At 35.7% G+C, this 16,235-nt stretch overlaps 1 protein-coding gene across 3 annotated transcripts in view; it reads left to right on the top strand.

The window, feature by feature from the left end:
* Positions 1-109: 109 nt before the first annotated feature.
* The window catches only part of LOC106544933 (methylcrotonoyl-CoA carboxylase beta chain, mitochondrial), a 35,071-nt gene continuing 18,945 nt past the window's right edge, over positions 110-16,235 (top strand). For 2 of the 3 annotated variants that reach the window (XM_087719486.1, XM_087719485.1), the window contains exons 1-5: positions 166-308; positions 2,813-3,072; positions 7,515-7,711; positions 9,155-9,333; positions 15,874-15,954. In XM_087719486.1, the coding sequence (XP_087575612.1) occupies positions 288-308; positions 2,813-3,072; positions 7,515-7,711; positions 9,155-9,333; positions 15,874-15,954 (738 nt within the window). In that variant the 5' untranslated portion in view covers positions 166-287. Of the gene's footprint in view, positions 309-2,812; positions 3,073-7,514; positions 7,712-9,154; positions 9,334-15,873; positions 15,955-16,235 lie in introns of all 3 variants that reach the window. The other variant, XM_087719487.1, reaches the window with a different exon arrangement.

The following is a 16,235-nucleotide window of genomic DNA, read 5'->3' as shown; positions in this document are numbered from 1 at the left end:
CAGAAACAGCGATGTGATCACATGTCATGGAACTACATTTCCCATAAGGCAGTCTCTGCCTACATTTCCCATGAATTAGTTTCTTAAAGGAGACAGTTCTTAATTCCTACACTAGCTGTATACTGCTGAGGCAGCACACACTCCAAAATTGTCAACAGTCTGAAGGGTTCTGGGCCTGCTTCGGGTATTTTATTTTTATTGTTTGCTTTTTGGTTACGGAATTATAGGATTGTTGTAGGCATCGGGGACCACCTTTATTGACTAATACCTAGCTACACTGTGTCAGTATGCAACAGTTGCAAAATCAGGTGAGTGGATTTGGATATTCAGGTTTTGGGCGCAGTCGAAGTGCATTTGCGCAACTAAGGGAAGGATATATGTATCAAATGCATTTTATGCTGTGACTATATCTCAGTCACTATTGCAAAACTTTCTGAGTTCAGAATGTTTTCAAAAAGGGGTTGGGAAGGTCAGTGGACTTTTGCACTGATGGCAAAAAAAACCCCTAGAAGCTGATTTCTACTTTTATTTTACATATGATTCCAACTGGTAGTTATGATCCCCCAAGTATTTGCAATCTTATTATCTGCAAGACTATCTACTCATTTCTGAACTTGTTCAGGCTTCAAAACGTTTGGGAAATTCTTCATTTTCATCTAGAAGAGCTATGCCCAATTCTGAAAAATCCCTGGAACTGGATACTAAAGCTTGAGTATTATTAGAAAATAGTTACTAAAAATAACTTATTAGTAACTGTTTTCAAATAATACTGAAGTTTTGATACCCAATTACTAGTTGCTACTTATTATTCTTCCAACAGTATCTTCACTGTTCTCTACTTTCACATCTCAGATGTGACTGCCCTGATTCAGAATCTGACAATAGGCTGGTACATTTTACCTAAAAGGAAAATCTCATCTTGAATTAGGATAAAAAATATGACAAATAGATAACTGTACAGATAGTCCTCAACTTAAAACCATCAGTTTAGTGGTCAAAGTTAACAACTGCAGTGAAAAAAGTGACTTATGAACATTTTTAACACTTACAATCATTGTAGTACCCCCATTCCATGTGATCAAAATTCAGATGCTTGGCAACTGGCATGCACTTATGCCGGTTGCAGTGATGTGATTGTCTTTTGTGATCTTCTGACAAGAATAGAATAGAATAGAATAGAATTTTTTATTGGCCAAGTGTGGTTGGACACACAAGGAATTTGTCTTTGGTGCATTCATCAAGAATCATAAGGTACAACGCTTAATGATAGTCATAGGGTACAAATAAGCAATCAAATCACACTAGGAAACCATCAATATAAATTGTAAGGATATAAGCAACAAGTTACAGTCATAAGTGGGAGGAGATGGGTGATAGGAATGATGAGAAGATTAATGCAGACTTAGTGAATAGTTTGACAGTGTTGGGGGAATTATTTATAGAGTGATGACATTCGGGGGAAAACTGTTCTTGTGTCTAGTTCTGATGTGCAGTGCTCTATAGCCTTGTTTTGAGGGTATGAGTTGAAACAATTTATGTCCAGGATGTGAGGGGTCTATAAATATTTTCACAGCCCTCTTTTTGACTCGTGTGGTATACAGGTCTTCAATGGAAGGCAGGTTGGTAGTAATTGTTTTTTCTGCAGTTCTAATTGTCCTCTGAAGTCTGTGTCTGTCTTGTTGGGTTGCAGAACCAAATCAGACAGTTATAGAGGTGCAGATGACAGACTCAATAATTCCTCTATAGAGCTGTATCAGCAGCTCCTTGGGCAGTTTGAGCTTCCTGAGTCAATGGGGAAGTGAGATTCACTTAACAGCTACATTGCTACCTTAATAACTGCAGTGATTCACTTAACAACTGGGGTAACAAAGGTCATACAATGGGGCAAAAATCACTTAACTGTCTTGCTTAGCAACAGACATTTGGGGCTCAATTGGAGTTGTAAGTTGAGAACTATCTGTATATGAATTATACATGATTTATTAAGAGAAGCATTTGATCCTTCCTAATATAAGAATAGCATAATTTAATTGAACGATGCTAATTTTTGAATTTATCGTTATTTAGAATTAATTTACAGGTATCACTAGAAGCAATATTATGTTTGATATAAGAAAATTACTACTGGTAGGTATAACTGGAGAAGCTTTTTTCTTATTGCTTTTTGCAATTTTGCTTTTGGAATGATTTGGATACCATCAACTTTAATAGATAATAGAATATTGCGTAAAGATCACTATGTTTAGGAGTCTTCTCTTCCTATTAAGATGATATCTTATTTATTGAAATGGATTGAAAATGACAAGAGGTAGGATTTGGATACCGTCGACTTTAATGGATAATAGAATATTGTGTAAAGATCGCTATGTTTAGGAGTCTTCTCTTCCTATTAAGATGATATCTTATTTATTGAAATGGATTGAAAATGACAAGAGGTATGTACTTTATTAAAACAGTTTCACATAATTTCATGTGATACTGAATTAAATGTTTGACCAAATGTAGTTATAGATAAGCACAATGTTCCCCAACTTTATATACTTCAAATGGAGAATAAACCTCAATTACAGGAAATCATAACTTGTAATGTTATTGGTCAAATAACCTAGAAAATTGTGGTGGTATAGCTCAACCTATTTGGAGACCACAAAATTGGGGAAAGATTTCTGTTAGATTATGTGATTTTGTAATTATGGGTTTTCCTCCATTAATAAATGTTTTTTTTTAATCAATCCAGAATGATGTAGAACTGTATTTCCTTTATTCCATTCTCCAGTAATTCACAGTGCTCTCTGTTTATATCCTACTTCAGATTATTCTAAACACCAAGAGGCAGTGGCAGAAAATTGACATGGGCAAACAACAAATATGGAACTTGCTGAATTGCAAGTCTACAATAAAATCGATCATTAAAGTTCCACAGAACATGATGCATTCTACACCTGTGATTTTTAACCTAAAAAATAAGTGTCAGGATATGAGAAATTTTCCAGTATTGGAAGGTGAAATCCCATCATTCTGTAGACATATATTTGAGGGAAATATGAAGAACAGTGAAACATGTATTCAAAGGTAATTCTCTTGTTCGCAATATTCCTACCATTTTCATCTTTCACTTCATCATCAGTTTGAAGTAATATATTTGTATATGCATTTATTTACTGTATTGCTTTATATACTGCTCATTTCACAACTGCAATTTTGGGCAGCAAACAGGACTTTAAAAAATGTAACAATAACAAACAAAATGCATTATATTAGTATTGGAAGTAATTTTGTATGCTTTAGCTGAGATTGCAGATTCATTTAACTTGTCAGCACATAATGAAAGTTAAATATAATCAATAATTTATTTTTTAAAACATTTATATTATTTGGCTTATTTATAGCAGCACTCTATCAAAGATACTATGGGCACTCTAGATAAAGAAAATCCAGAATCACAATCAAATACTTAAGAAAAACAAACAATGTAAGAGATACAATTGCATATACATCAGAAGTTCATTAGTACCCTGGACCCAGATACTCCTTCACCAATAAAACCCAGTCAGTACATGCTGATTCTGTCCAATATGGTGGGGTGAGCAGAAATCATTGAGAAGAGATGTCTCCACAAGCATCTCACATACACTGCATTCAAAAGGTTTCCGTTGTTTATTAAGGATGGAAGCTAGATGGATAAAGATACAAATGTATTTATTCTTTAACCATAGGTTATGCACATTTTTAGGATCATTTTTGGATGTATTGTCATCTCAAAAACATCATCAAGAATATAGTACCAAGTTGTAATATTTAAAATCAATAATCTGATTCAAAGTATTTGGAATGAAAGGGGAGCTGACATGATATGTTGTGCTATTTTGGAGCTCCAAGATCGCAGTCGATATTTCTGCCACTGGATGGTCCTTTTGGACCTAAACTGTCTTGAAGAGACAATGATAGAGAAGAGTACATCCTGCTGATCTTAGGGACACTGCAAAGTCCCTTATTGATCTAGGAGAAGCTCTTTTTTCCGATGATAGAAACCCAGCCTTGAAGCTGCTGAAGTTGGGTCAGCTCCGGAACAGAAAGAAAATGGAAAAGAAAGTGTGTCGCATTGATGAGGAAATTTTATTATTAGAAAAGAGACTACCCAAAGAAAATTCAAACTCAATTAAAATTGAAGACAAAAGAAAACAAGCAGCGAAATTAAACTACATTAGACTTAGTGTGTTATCCTTTTTTTTATTTCTCTTTTTACAAATGGAAGTTCTGCAAATGTTTCTTATTAGAAGGCTTATTTTTCCTTCTTCTACTTTTTATTCTTTATTTTTTCTATATATACTTGTGGATTGAAATTTTCTTTTTTGTTTTTTTTACAAAGTTTGATTGGATTTTTTTTTATTAAGAATTTTTCTCAGTAAGTCTGCTATTTAAAGAGGGCTGTAACAGCAGAGAGAGAAAAAAATAACACTGCCACTTTAAGGCTGGAGGCTTGGAAACATTGTTTTTTCTTTCTTCTCTTTGATCATTGGAGTTACACTTCAAAGCCTTTCTGTTAGTTTATTGAGAGCGATAGTGGAAAGAGCATGTGGAAAGAGCACAGATTGTTTACACAGGTACTCTTTTGGAGTTTTTATTAGTAGCTGGACTGCAGTGAAGATAAAGCTTTGACCTGAAAACTATAATGAATTTGTTGGAATACAATAAAAGCCTTGAATGCTATACTGGCAGTGTTTATAAATTGGAAGGATGGTGCAACATGAAAAAGAAACATTAATATTGCAAATGATTATGTTTAAAATTCATAAAATATTAGTAATTACAGAAAAAATTGAGATGAGAATGGATGATGCAGAACAAAGAGCAGCAAAAAGAGATGGAAAAAGTGAAGACATTTATCAAAGGAAGAAAGTTGAGGACAGAGTTCCAAAAAATTGAAGGGAAAAAGGAACAAAGAGATAAGAAAATTGTTGATACTGAGAGCATACCCAGCGTGGTTGGAAATAATAAGAGTGGACTATGGAAAGGGAAGATAGGTGGACCAGAACTTTACCTCAGACCTCAAAGTACAGAAGAAGAAAAAAGAGAAAATTTGATGGAAGTAAGGAGAAAAATCTTGACTGAAACAGCAATGATAACCAAAGATAAGTTGATGAAAGGAACAGATAGAGGGTTTCGAGTGCTCATAAGATATACAATGAGCAACAAGCTGCGAAAAAAAGTCTATAAAAGACCTACTAAGAAAACAACCAGAATATTAATTCCACAAATGACACAAGATATAAAACTGCATTACTATGGAAAGATACAGGTTGATGTAGTGAAAGTTTACAATAAAAATTAAGTCAAACTTAGTTAAATTTATATATAGCCATATAAATGAGTAATAATGATAATAATACATATATAAGTACTAGTTTGAGGATATGAAATTTTATACAAACTGCAAATGAGGACTATGAGAGGAGATTTAAAAGTATTTGTTATTAAATATAATCAATTTTTATTTAGAATATGTTAGAAAGATGAAATATTGTTGGATCATTTTAGGAGGATTTAATGGAATGCTATTATATAGTTTTACTTCAAACTTAGGATATTTCATACAAAAGGATGTAAAAGCAATTTATAGTCAAATGAATGTTTAATAATTATAATAATTTTTATATAATGTTCTGGATTGATGATATGAGAATTTGTTTGAAATGAGTTGATAATTTGTGATTTTATATACATTTGAAAGTGAGGGCGATGGAAGGGATGAACAAAAACTTTACAACCAAATGACATGCTGTACGTGATTGAAGAAGGTTCTGTGTTTTATGTATTGTCTGTCTTTGTCTGACTAAAAAAGAAAAATATTCTTTTTTTTTAAACAAGAAATGACATACAAAGATTTTTGGGTTTGCGGAAATACCACCCTAAGAAAATAGAAATTAAGAGCTGGAAGAGACTCCTGCAGCAATAGAAAAAGAAAGAAAGAGAGGAAGAGAAGAAATGAGAGGAAAAGGAGGGAAGGAAGAGAGAAGGTAAGGAGAGGAAGATGGAAGGAGAAAGGTGAGAAGGAGAGAGGGTAAGAAGGGTAAGAGGTATAGAGAAGGAGAGGAGAGGTAAGGGAAGAAGGAAGGGAAAGGAGAGTAGGAAAGAAGAAAGTAGAGAAGGGAGGGAGAGAAAGGAAGAGAGGAGAGGAGATGAGAGAAAGAGGAGGGAAGGAAGATAGAGAGAAGGAGAGGAAGATGGAAGGGAGAAGGAGAGAAGGTAGGAAGGGGAAGAGGAAGAGAGGAGGAGGGGAGAGGTAAGTGAAGAAGAAAGGGAAAGGAGGAAGGAAGGAAGTAGAGAAGGGAGGGAAAGAGAAAAGGAAAAGAGAAGAAGGTGGTGTCAAAATAGGTGAGGGATGGTAAACAAAACAACCCGAATGGAATATTACAATTCTATAAATAGAATGACAAATGTATTAGAATTATGAATGTAAAAAAAAAGAATAATTATGTGAATGTATATATAGAGAGCAAAAAATAAAAAACTTTATTTAAAAAAAGTATTTGGAATGAAGAGTTACTTAACAGGCAAATATAAAGGATCACTACATCTTTAAATAGTGTATAGGATCATAAGTATCAATATTATGAAGGATTAAAACACATTCTATTCTTATAAAGGTATTACAGAAAGGGCCTTCTATTGCTATTTATAAATGTAAGGTAATTCTCCTCCTTAAATGTCTTCCTTCAGAGGCAAATAAATGTTCAGCAGCTCTCTTTCTAGCAGCTATACAAAGCTAAGAAAGTAATCAAAACTAGATATTTTTAATAAATACAAATAATACCTCTTCTATATTATTGAAAGGTTGTCTCAAGTTTTAACTTGAATGTAACATATTTATATTGCAATTACTCAATATTTTGTAAAATCCCACTAAATGAATGGCTGTTTACATTAGTTAATCATGTTCCACAGATAAAAGCATAGAAATCATTAACAAGAACTGAAAGAGTAACATGAAGACAAAGGCAAAACTTTTAATACATTCTTACAGCTTAATTTGCAGATAATCTTTTTGAAGAAGCAAAAATCCAAGAATCAGAGGATGGAGTAATTTAAAATTTCTTTTAAGATCTGGGATATTCCCTACCATGGCAAAATATTCCTTAGTGACTTTATAATAGAACAGATCAAACATACTGGTAATCACATCTAAGTCAAGAATGGCATGCTTATATCTCAGGAAGCAGCCAGTCTTGCTGAGTCTTACCATGAACAATCAAGCATGCTAATGCAGGCTGTTTTATTGTTTCTACAAGACTCTCATGTAAATTTATCTTTCTTTACATTCCAAATAATAAAAATACTTGTAACTAGCAACTTTGTGGAATTTCCTTCTAACTATATACAATCTCATTATTTCCCTATCCATACTTGTATGATAGCAAAATAATATACCTACAGCTGTTTAGGATCTATGAGAACATTGATAAGGAGATTTGGAAAACATTTCTGATCTCGTGACTATTTTTTTTTCATATTAGATATTCAGAGCTTTCTGAGAAGATCAGCAAAAGCAGAACAAAAAGTGCAATATTGATTCATACACAGAGGACAAAGAAATTGCTTGTTCACGAACGCTTAAAATTGCTTCTTGATGATGAATCTTTTCTTGAGCTTTCTCCTCTTGCAGGGCTTAATATGCCATATGGTGATGTTCCTGCTGGGGGATGTATCACTGGTAAGTTTTGTATAACTTACATGGCTGGCCCAGGAATTCTGGGAATTGAAGTCCATAGGTTGTAAAGTTTCCAAAGTTGCCCACTCTCAGTATAAGGGGAAATTCAATGTACAAGTAGTCCAATGGTGAGTTCCGGTACGCTGCAACAGGGCTCGGCGTCCACCACATGAACGCATGCCTACTTACTGCCCGTGATGCTCCAGCTGCTCAGCGGAGCATTGTGCAGACGCTGTATGCTCTGTCTGCGTGCGTGAAAGCCCCGATTGGCTCAAATAGCAGTAAGGAGAACGGGTGGGTGGGCGGGCCCTCCAGAGCACCGTACCGGAATGGTACCTGGTGCTCCCAGCAGGCACAGGTATGCCCGTACCAGGGCATACCGGTTGTATCCCACCACTGAAGTAGTCCTTGATTTACAACCACAACCGGGGCCAGAATTTCTGTTGCAAAGCAAGGCAATTGTTAAATGAGTAGTGCCTGATTTTATGATCTTTTTTACTACTTTTTAAAATTGAATCCCTGTAGTTAACTGAGTTATGTGATCATTAAGCAAATCCAGCTTCCGCCATTGACTTTCCTTGTCAGAAGTGAACTGGGAAGGTGATTACATGACCCTGGATATTGCAACCATTGTAAAGACATGTTGGTTGTCAAACACCCATACTTTGAATATGTGACTGTGGGGATGTCACAATGGTCATAAGTCACTCTTTTTAGTGCCATTGCAATTTTGAATGGTCGCTAAATGAAAAGTTATAAATCAAGCTTTACCTATAAATGACAGCAACATCTGCATGTCCAAAGCTCAACCAATGGTAGGAATTGGGCTTGCTGTCAACAACAGCAGCAAGTTAACCCTCTAAATGCTAAACATCTGGTAGTCATATTATAACAATACGAGCAGCAAGTAGATTGAACATAGATATAAATAGAATAACCTGGAATAAATCAATGAATAAATAAATATTGGAAATTTAAAATGAAAAGCAACTCCAAAATTGTATCAATTAATTCAGAAATAAATATAAATTATTGAGTGAGCAGTTGAAAACCAAATTATTAATGAATTAAATAGTTCAAGTTGATAGAAGTAATTATATTTAAGACAAAGGTAATAACTAAAAGGAAAGCAAAATAAAATTGGGGTACAAACTGAGTTTTCAAGATGCTTTGATAATTTGGTTTTAATATATTTGGGGATTTTGAAAAAAGTGTTATTTGTTTTGTCTCTGTTTTGTTCAGTATATTTCAACCCTATCATCACAGTGATGTAGCAAATATTGAAACTCAAGCTATCTCCTTGATAGCTCAGTTACAAAAGTTATCAAAAACTATCTGGAATATTTTGTACTATGCCTTAAAGTTGTATACAATTATAAATTATTTACATTTGTAGAAAACTTGCTAATGTTTCTCTCATTATAATTCTTTTCACTCTTGTTGAAGGAATTGGAAGAATATCTGGAATCTGGTGTTCTTTCATGGCAAATGATTCATCAATAAAAGGTGGAACCATTTATCCTGTTACCTTGAAGAAAATACTAAGATGTCAAGAAATAGCAATTAAAAATAAACTTCCATTTGTCTACTTAGTAGACAGTGGGGGAGCATTCTTGCCACTTCAGGTAAAACAATAATATAACAAATAAGTTATAATACAATGCTATATTATTGTATATAATACTGCATACACTTAGGCATATAAGGCTTATAGGATGGGTAGGTGTATAAGCCTATCTGTCACATTTTTAACCAAAGTACTGTGAAAAATGTGCCACCTTCAATAAGCCATTTCTCCAATTTTTATTTGTTTTAATTTCCACAATTGGTCTATCTCCGGGTAATTCACAGATTATCCATTTCTCACAGTATTTTGATTAAAAATTTGAAGGTCATCTCATATGAGCATTTCATTCATATATGTTGAGTATATGCAGGATATACAGGTACAGGTAGTCTTTGATTTATGACTGTAATGGAGCCTGCCAGTTGCAGTCATAAGTCTTACCAATTGTAAAGTGGACTATAGAACAAATATATGGAAAAGACAAGAAGATCTTCTAGTCCAACCACCTCCTTAAAACAGGAGACCTTATACCATCCCAGCCAAATGATTACCCAGTTTATTTTTGAAAACTTTCAGTCATAGAGCACCCACAATGGAATCTATTCCATTGATTAATCGTTCTCACTGTCAAAAAATTTCTCCTTACTCTCAGGTTGGATCTCTCTTTAACAAGCTTCTACCCAATTACTTTTTGTCTTGACCTTCAGTGTTTTGAAGAATGAATAAGTCTCCTTTTGTAACATCCCCTCAAGTACTGGAAGACAGTTTTCAAGATCCCCCTAATCTTTCTCTTCAATGGGCTAGACATGCCTAGCTCCCTCAATCATTTGTCATACAATTTAGCCTCTGGGCCCTTTTTCAACTTTATTGTTCTTCTCTGCATACTTTCTAGCGTCTTACCATCTTTTTTTTTATTATAGTGACCAGAACTGTCCTCAAGATTCCAAGTGTGACCTCAATAATGCAATATAAAGCAATATTATCCCTTTTCATGATCTTGATGCTATCCCTCTTTTGATGCAGCCAAGGACTGCATTGGCTTGTTTGGCAACTGCAATACATTGCTGGTTCATAATTAAGTGTTGGTCCACTAGTCCACTTAGATCTCTCTTATAGTTACTATTGTTGATCTAGATAACTCATATTCTGTACCTATTAATTTTATTTTTCCTGCCTAAGTGCAGGACCTTACTTTTCTCACCACTGACTTACTTCTTCTTGGATTAGGATTCAGTGGTCAAGTTTGTCAAGAGCCTTCTGACTCTTGAGTGTATTTTCCAACTATCCCCAGCTTGGGGTCATCTGCATATTTGATGATTTCCCCTTCTTGTCTAAATCATTTATGAAGATGGTGAAGTGTTCCATTGAGAATTACATGGTAGATCTGGTTCGCTAGCAAATTGCGAATCCGTCTGGTGATGGTACTGTCCACATTGTTCTGTGTTATTATGAATGGAATGGAATGAGCTGAAAGGGACTGTGGAGTTCTACTAGTCCAGCCCCCTGCTCAAACAGGAGAACCTATACTATTTCAGATAAGTGACTGTCTAGACTCTTCTTAAAAACATCCAGTGATGGAGCACCCATGATTTCTGAAGGCAAGCTGTTCCACTGGTTAATTATATCCTCACTGTTAGGACGTTTCTCCTTAATTCCAGGTTGCTTCTCTCTTTGATTAGTTTCCAACTATTGTTTCTTGTCCTGCCCTCTGGTGCTTTGGTGAATAATTTGACCCCCTCTTCTTTGTCCAGTACTTTGCCCCTCAAGTACTGGAATACTGCTATCATGTCACCCCTAATTCTTCTTTCCTTTAGACTAGCCAAACACAAATCCTGCAGCCATTCTTCATATGTTTCTTCATAGGTAGGCTATGGTCTACTTTGTCAAAATACTTTACTAAAGTCCAAATATACTATGTTCACAGTATTTCACTGGTTCGCTAATTTAGTCACGAATATCAAGAATGCAATAAAGTTTGTCTGGTATGATCTGTTTTAAAAAAATCCATGCTAGCTTATAGAAATCATCTTGTGTGTTTCTAAGTGCTCACAGATCTACTTGATTATTTTTTCCAAGATTTTCCCGAGTATTGATCTCAAGCTGTTTCCTTGACTTTCTTCTTGTTTCTTATATATTGAAAGAAACTTCTTCATTATATACTGTATGTGTATGTGTGTGTGTGTGTGTGTGTGTGTGTGTGTGTGTGTGTGTATAGCATTAATTCTCAGTATTAACTGAAATTGAGCCTTAGCTTTCCTGACTATTTCCTTGCAGATTCAGGCTATTTGCTGGTATTCTGTTTTAGTCATGTGGCCCTCTTTTCATTTTTTTTATATTTGTTCCTCAATTTGCCAGAGAGTTTTTTGGGGAACCATGTTGGTTTCATATGATGTCTTTTTTCTTTATTGTTTTCACATATGTGATCATCCAGTTTTACTGTCTTTTTATGCAGCAGTCATTGTGAATGCTGTGGTCATTAAGGGAATTCTTTGTTCATTATGGAATTTTTGTATCAAAAACCTATAGGAGGACTAGCAGAACCAGGGGAAGGAGTTAAAAGAAGCATCAGTTTAGAATTGTTACGTACTGATAGCTACAAATGAACTAAATTCAATCCCCTTGAATGATGTTGACCCTTATTTTAATCAGGTGCTAACTGTTAGTCTGAGAAGATTCCTTTGCACATGCTTTAATAATAAATCAGTAATCTGGAACTTCTCCATGTGGGTGTAATTTTGCACATGTGATAAAATTGGAAGTAAATTATAGGTTTGGCAAAACGTAAATTGTAATCTCGTGACTGCAGGATGTTACAAATGATTGTAAACGCAGGCTGGTCACCATGAGACAGGGGTGATGGAAACTGGCTTTGAGAATTTTAGAACCAGGCCACAACTACCTTTTGGAGAATCTATTGTAATTTTGAACAATCACTGTTACTGGTCATTTAAATCAAGTACTACCTGTAGTTAAAAAAAAGTCTTATGTACTTCTGAACAAGCCTATCCGTGGATAAGCCACACCCAATTTTAAAGATATATTTTGACGCCTAATTTTTTTGACTTATTCACAAATACATACAGTACACATTATATTCTGTTTTTGTAATCTACTTTAAAAATATTCTTTTCAGCTTCTGGTGTGGTTAGTTTCCCTTCCTGGGTCCAAGAATATATTAGTAGAATACAAACTCAAATCACAAGAGCCAATCAAATATACATTATCTGTCTGTCTGTCTGCCTGCCTGCCTGCCTGCCTGCCTCCTTATGACTAAGCTTTTAAGTTTGTTACTAAAAAATTAAGTCAGCAAATTACACATTAAAAATATCTGTAATGAATAGATCTAAATTAAGCAAACATAGACCATAATGAACTGTCATCAAATAGCATGTTATATTCCCCATCATGGGATAACAATTAGTGACCTTTCATACTGGCTTCTCACAAGCAAAATAAATGGGGAAGCTCACAGGGAAGGTGATGATGTGCTTGGGTAAGTCTCCCTCATGCACACCTCCCACCTGGCAGTGGCCACCCCATCCCCATCCCATCTGTGCTTTGCCTCCCTGTAACCCATACAGTCTCTCTGAGTCTTGCTGCAATCACACATACCATCACCACTTGTGCACCCTCTCCCACTGGCAATAACCATCCCAACAGCCCCACTGTAATCACGCTGTGTCTCTTTTGCCACTCCTCCACCTCCCCACCATTTGTGCAACCTGGCACACACTCTCCCACCTGGCAGCCATGCCCACCCTGTCCTGCTTGTGCTATGACCTTCTCAGCCCCTGCATATTCCCATACTCCCTAGCAGAAGCCACTTATCTGTGTGCCAGCCTGCTTGCAAACCACCTGGGACTTCCAGTTTCTTTCTGGTTTCCCCACTAACTTTGGTTGTCAGAAGTTGGTAGGAAGTTACAAGGAGGTGCTTACTTGATGACCCACAATCCTTACTTAACAATAGCAATGAGGGTGTCAGATCTGTAATCACAGCTTCACCCTTGCTTCACTTTGATGGCCTCCTGCTATAAAAGGGGGGGGGGAATGGGGAAAATATAGGGAGAGGGGATGACAAGAATCAGAAGTGCAAAAGTGCCAACCAGACAGCAGTTGAAAGATCCAAGGACCCAGGCATGAGAATGGAATGCAAACATGCACCAGAGGTACCAAATCTGAGAACTGTTACCAAAACACCTAATTTGAATACTAATAGACATTAATAATTTGAATACCATTGGACATTAACATTGGACATTAAGATGACCAAGGGGTGGAGGGCCTGGGAGAAGGGGAAAAGAATCACTGGGTTTACAAAGGAATATTCAGATCTGGCTATGCTTACATTGTAATCACTTGACTTTAGTAAAAGTATATCTTTTGCTACAAATGGAGTTGAAGGTCTTTTGTTCCTAAACACCAAAGTTGGGAAAGAGCTGGCGGTGGGGACTAGAGAGATTGCTGTCACTAAGCAATGTGGTCATGGAATATCACATTTTACAACCACATTGCTTAGGCACAGAAATTGCCATTGTATAATGGAATTTGCTTAAATGTTGTACATGATTCAAATTATAAATACAAAATGAAGTACAGTATTATTATTGCAGTAATCGCAGATTTCTCATAGCTTCATGATGCATGCTTTTGTTTGCATATGTGAGTATGCGTATATACAGAAGAGTTATGTCTTGCTGTAAGGCAAATATTGTTTTCCAGAGAAAGTCACAACATTCAGTTCAAAAATTACATGTTACATTTTTGCCAACAGCAGACAGGAATGTTTTTGATATTGTGTGCAGTCTTATAAGAACTGAAAATTGAATGCAGATTTTCTACAACAATTAGGAAACAGGTTTTTTTTCCCTTTCCATTGCTTTTTTCTTGAGAGAGAGGGGTTATACCCTCAAAATCTTTACCAGTGTCATAAAATAGATTGGGCTCCCAACACAATGCCTTATAAATTATTTTTATTTAATTGCATAGGAAGGCACACTCTGTATTCATTTTGTGGTAGCATCTGATCCTTTTGCTTTAGTTTGGAAACAAGCAAATTAATGGAGAAGTTTTTACCACATAATTTTATTTTTGTTCTCTAAAGGGTTAATGTAAGAGATTATAATTGCTTTAAAAAAAATCAGCCAAACAAAACTCCACTGATAAAATGCAACACTATGTAAATATATTGAAAGTAAGGTAAAGGTAAAGGCTCCCCTCGCACATAAGTGCTAGTCATTCCTGACTCTAGGGGGTGGTGCTCATCTGTTTCTAAGTCAAAGAGCCAGCGCTGTCCAAAAATGTCTGCCTGGTCATATCGCTGGCATGACTAAACGCTAAAGGCGCACGGAACATTGTTACCATACTACCAAAATGCTCCCTATTTTTCTACTTGCATTTTTACTTGCTTTCGAACTGCTAGGTTGGCAGAAGCTGGGACAAGTAACAGGAGCTCACTCCATTACGGAGTCAGCCAAGGTGACGCAGTGGTTAAATGCAGCACTGCAGGCTACTTCAGCTAACTGCAGTTCTGCAGTTCGGCTGTTCAAATCTCACCGGCTCAGGGTTGACTCAGCCTTCCATCCTTCCAAGGTGGGTAAAATGAGGACCCGGATTGTTGGGGGCAATATGCTGACTCTGTAAACCGCTTAGAGAGGGCCTATGAAGTGGTATATAAGTCTAACTGCTATTGCTATATTGCCCCCAATAATTTGGGTCTTCATTTTACCTACCTCAGAAGGATGGAAGGCTGAGTCAACCTTGAGCCTGGTGGGATTTGAATTGCCAAATTGCAGGTAGCCTGCAGTCAGCAAAAGTACCCTACAGTACTTCACTCTAACCATTTTACCCACTAAGGCTCTATATATTGAAAGTACTGTACTGTAATAAAATAAAAGATAATAATGTATATTCACAAACTTTTTTTCGGCATTTTAAAGGCATTTTCCTCTAGCCAGACCTAGGATTTGTAAATGTTGGCATTACATAAGAAAACTTTAGTTTTATTCAGTTACTTCATGAAAAAAGAACAAATAAAATCTTTGAAAGCTAACACTGTACAGGTAGTCCTTAACTTAGGGCAACAATTGAGCCCAAAATTTCTGCTGCTAAGCAAGTCAGCTCTTAAGCGAATTCTGCCACATTTTGTAACTTTTCTTACCATAGTTGTTAAGTGAATCACTGCACATATTAATAGCATAGTTGTTAAATGAAACTGGCTTCCCTGTTAATTTTGCTTGTCATAAGGTTGCAAAAGGTGATCACATGACTCAGGGACACTGCAACCATCAGAAATACATGACAGTTGCCAAGCATCCAAATTTTAATCATGTTGAACACAGACATGCTGCAGTGGTCATAAATATGAAAATCAGTCATAAGTCATGTTTTCAGAGTCATTGTAACTTTGAATGGTCACTAAACAAATGGTTGTAAGTCAAGAATACCTGTATTATATTGCTTTTCTAAAACTGAGTGAAGGAAATATATACAAATGTAATATGACTTTGGTTAAAATGCAAAATTATGCTATGTATAGACTTGAAATTTAAATAAGCTGACGCTTATTTTTCTTTGCACTTTTTTGCCGCTGAATTGTTAGGCTGAGCTGTTTGCTGACAAATTCCATGGCGGCCGAATGTTCTATAATCAGGCTGTAATGTCTGCACTGAAAATCCCTCAGGTATAATATTATACTGGACAGTACATTTCAAAATGTATTTTCAGCAAAATAAGCAGAAAAATAAACAACTGTTGAGCATAGCACTTAATTTCAGAAGGGACATGTAGGAGCTATTGTTTTTCATGTGCTGGAATTCTGTTATGATTGAGAAAATGTTTTGTAGATAGCTCTCTGGTTAATGAGTTAATGAAGGTATTAAACACTTATATTAGCTTCTTTATCTTGTTCTCTGTAATGAATTATTGGGGCATAGTAAGTGGTTCATATACAATTCAGAAAAA

Source organism: Thamnophis sirtalis, unplaced genomic scaffold, assembly GCF_051295495.1.
Source record: "Thamnophis sirtalis isolate CommonGarterSnake01/CBP01778 unplaced genomic scaffold, rThaSir2_p1.2 scaffold_7, whole genome shotgun sequence".
Taxonomy (NCBI): Eukaryota; Metazoa; Chordata; class Lepidosauria; order Squamata; family Natricidae; genus Thamnophis; species Thamnophis sirtalis.
This window is presented reverse-complemented; position numbering and strand designations above follow the sequence as displayed.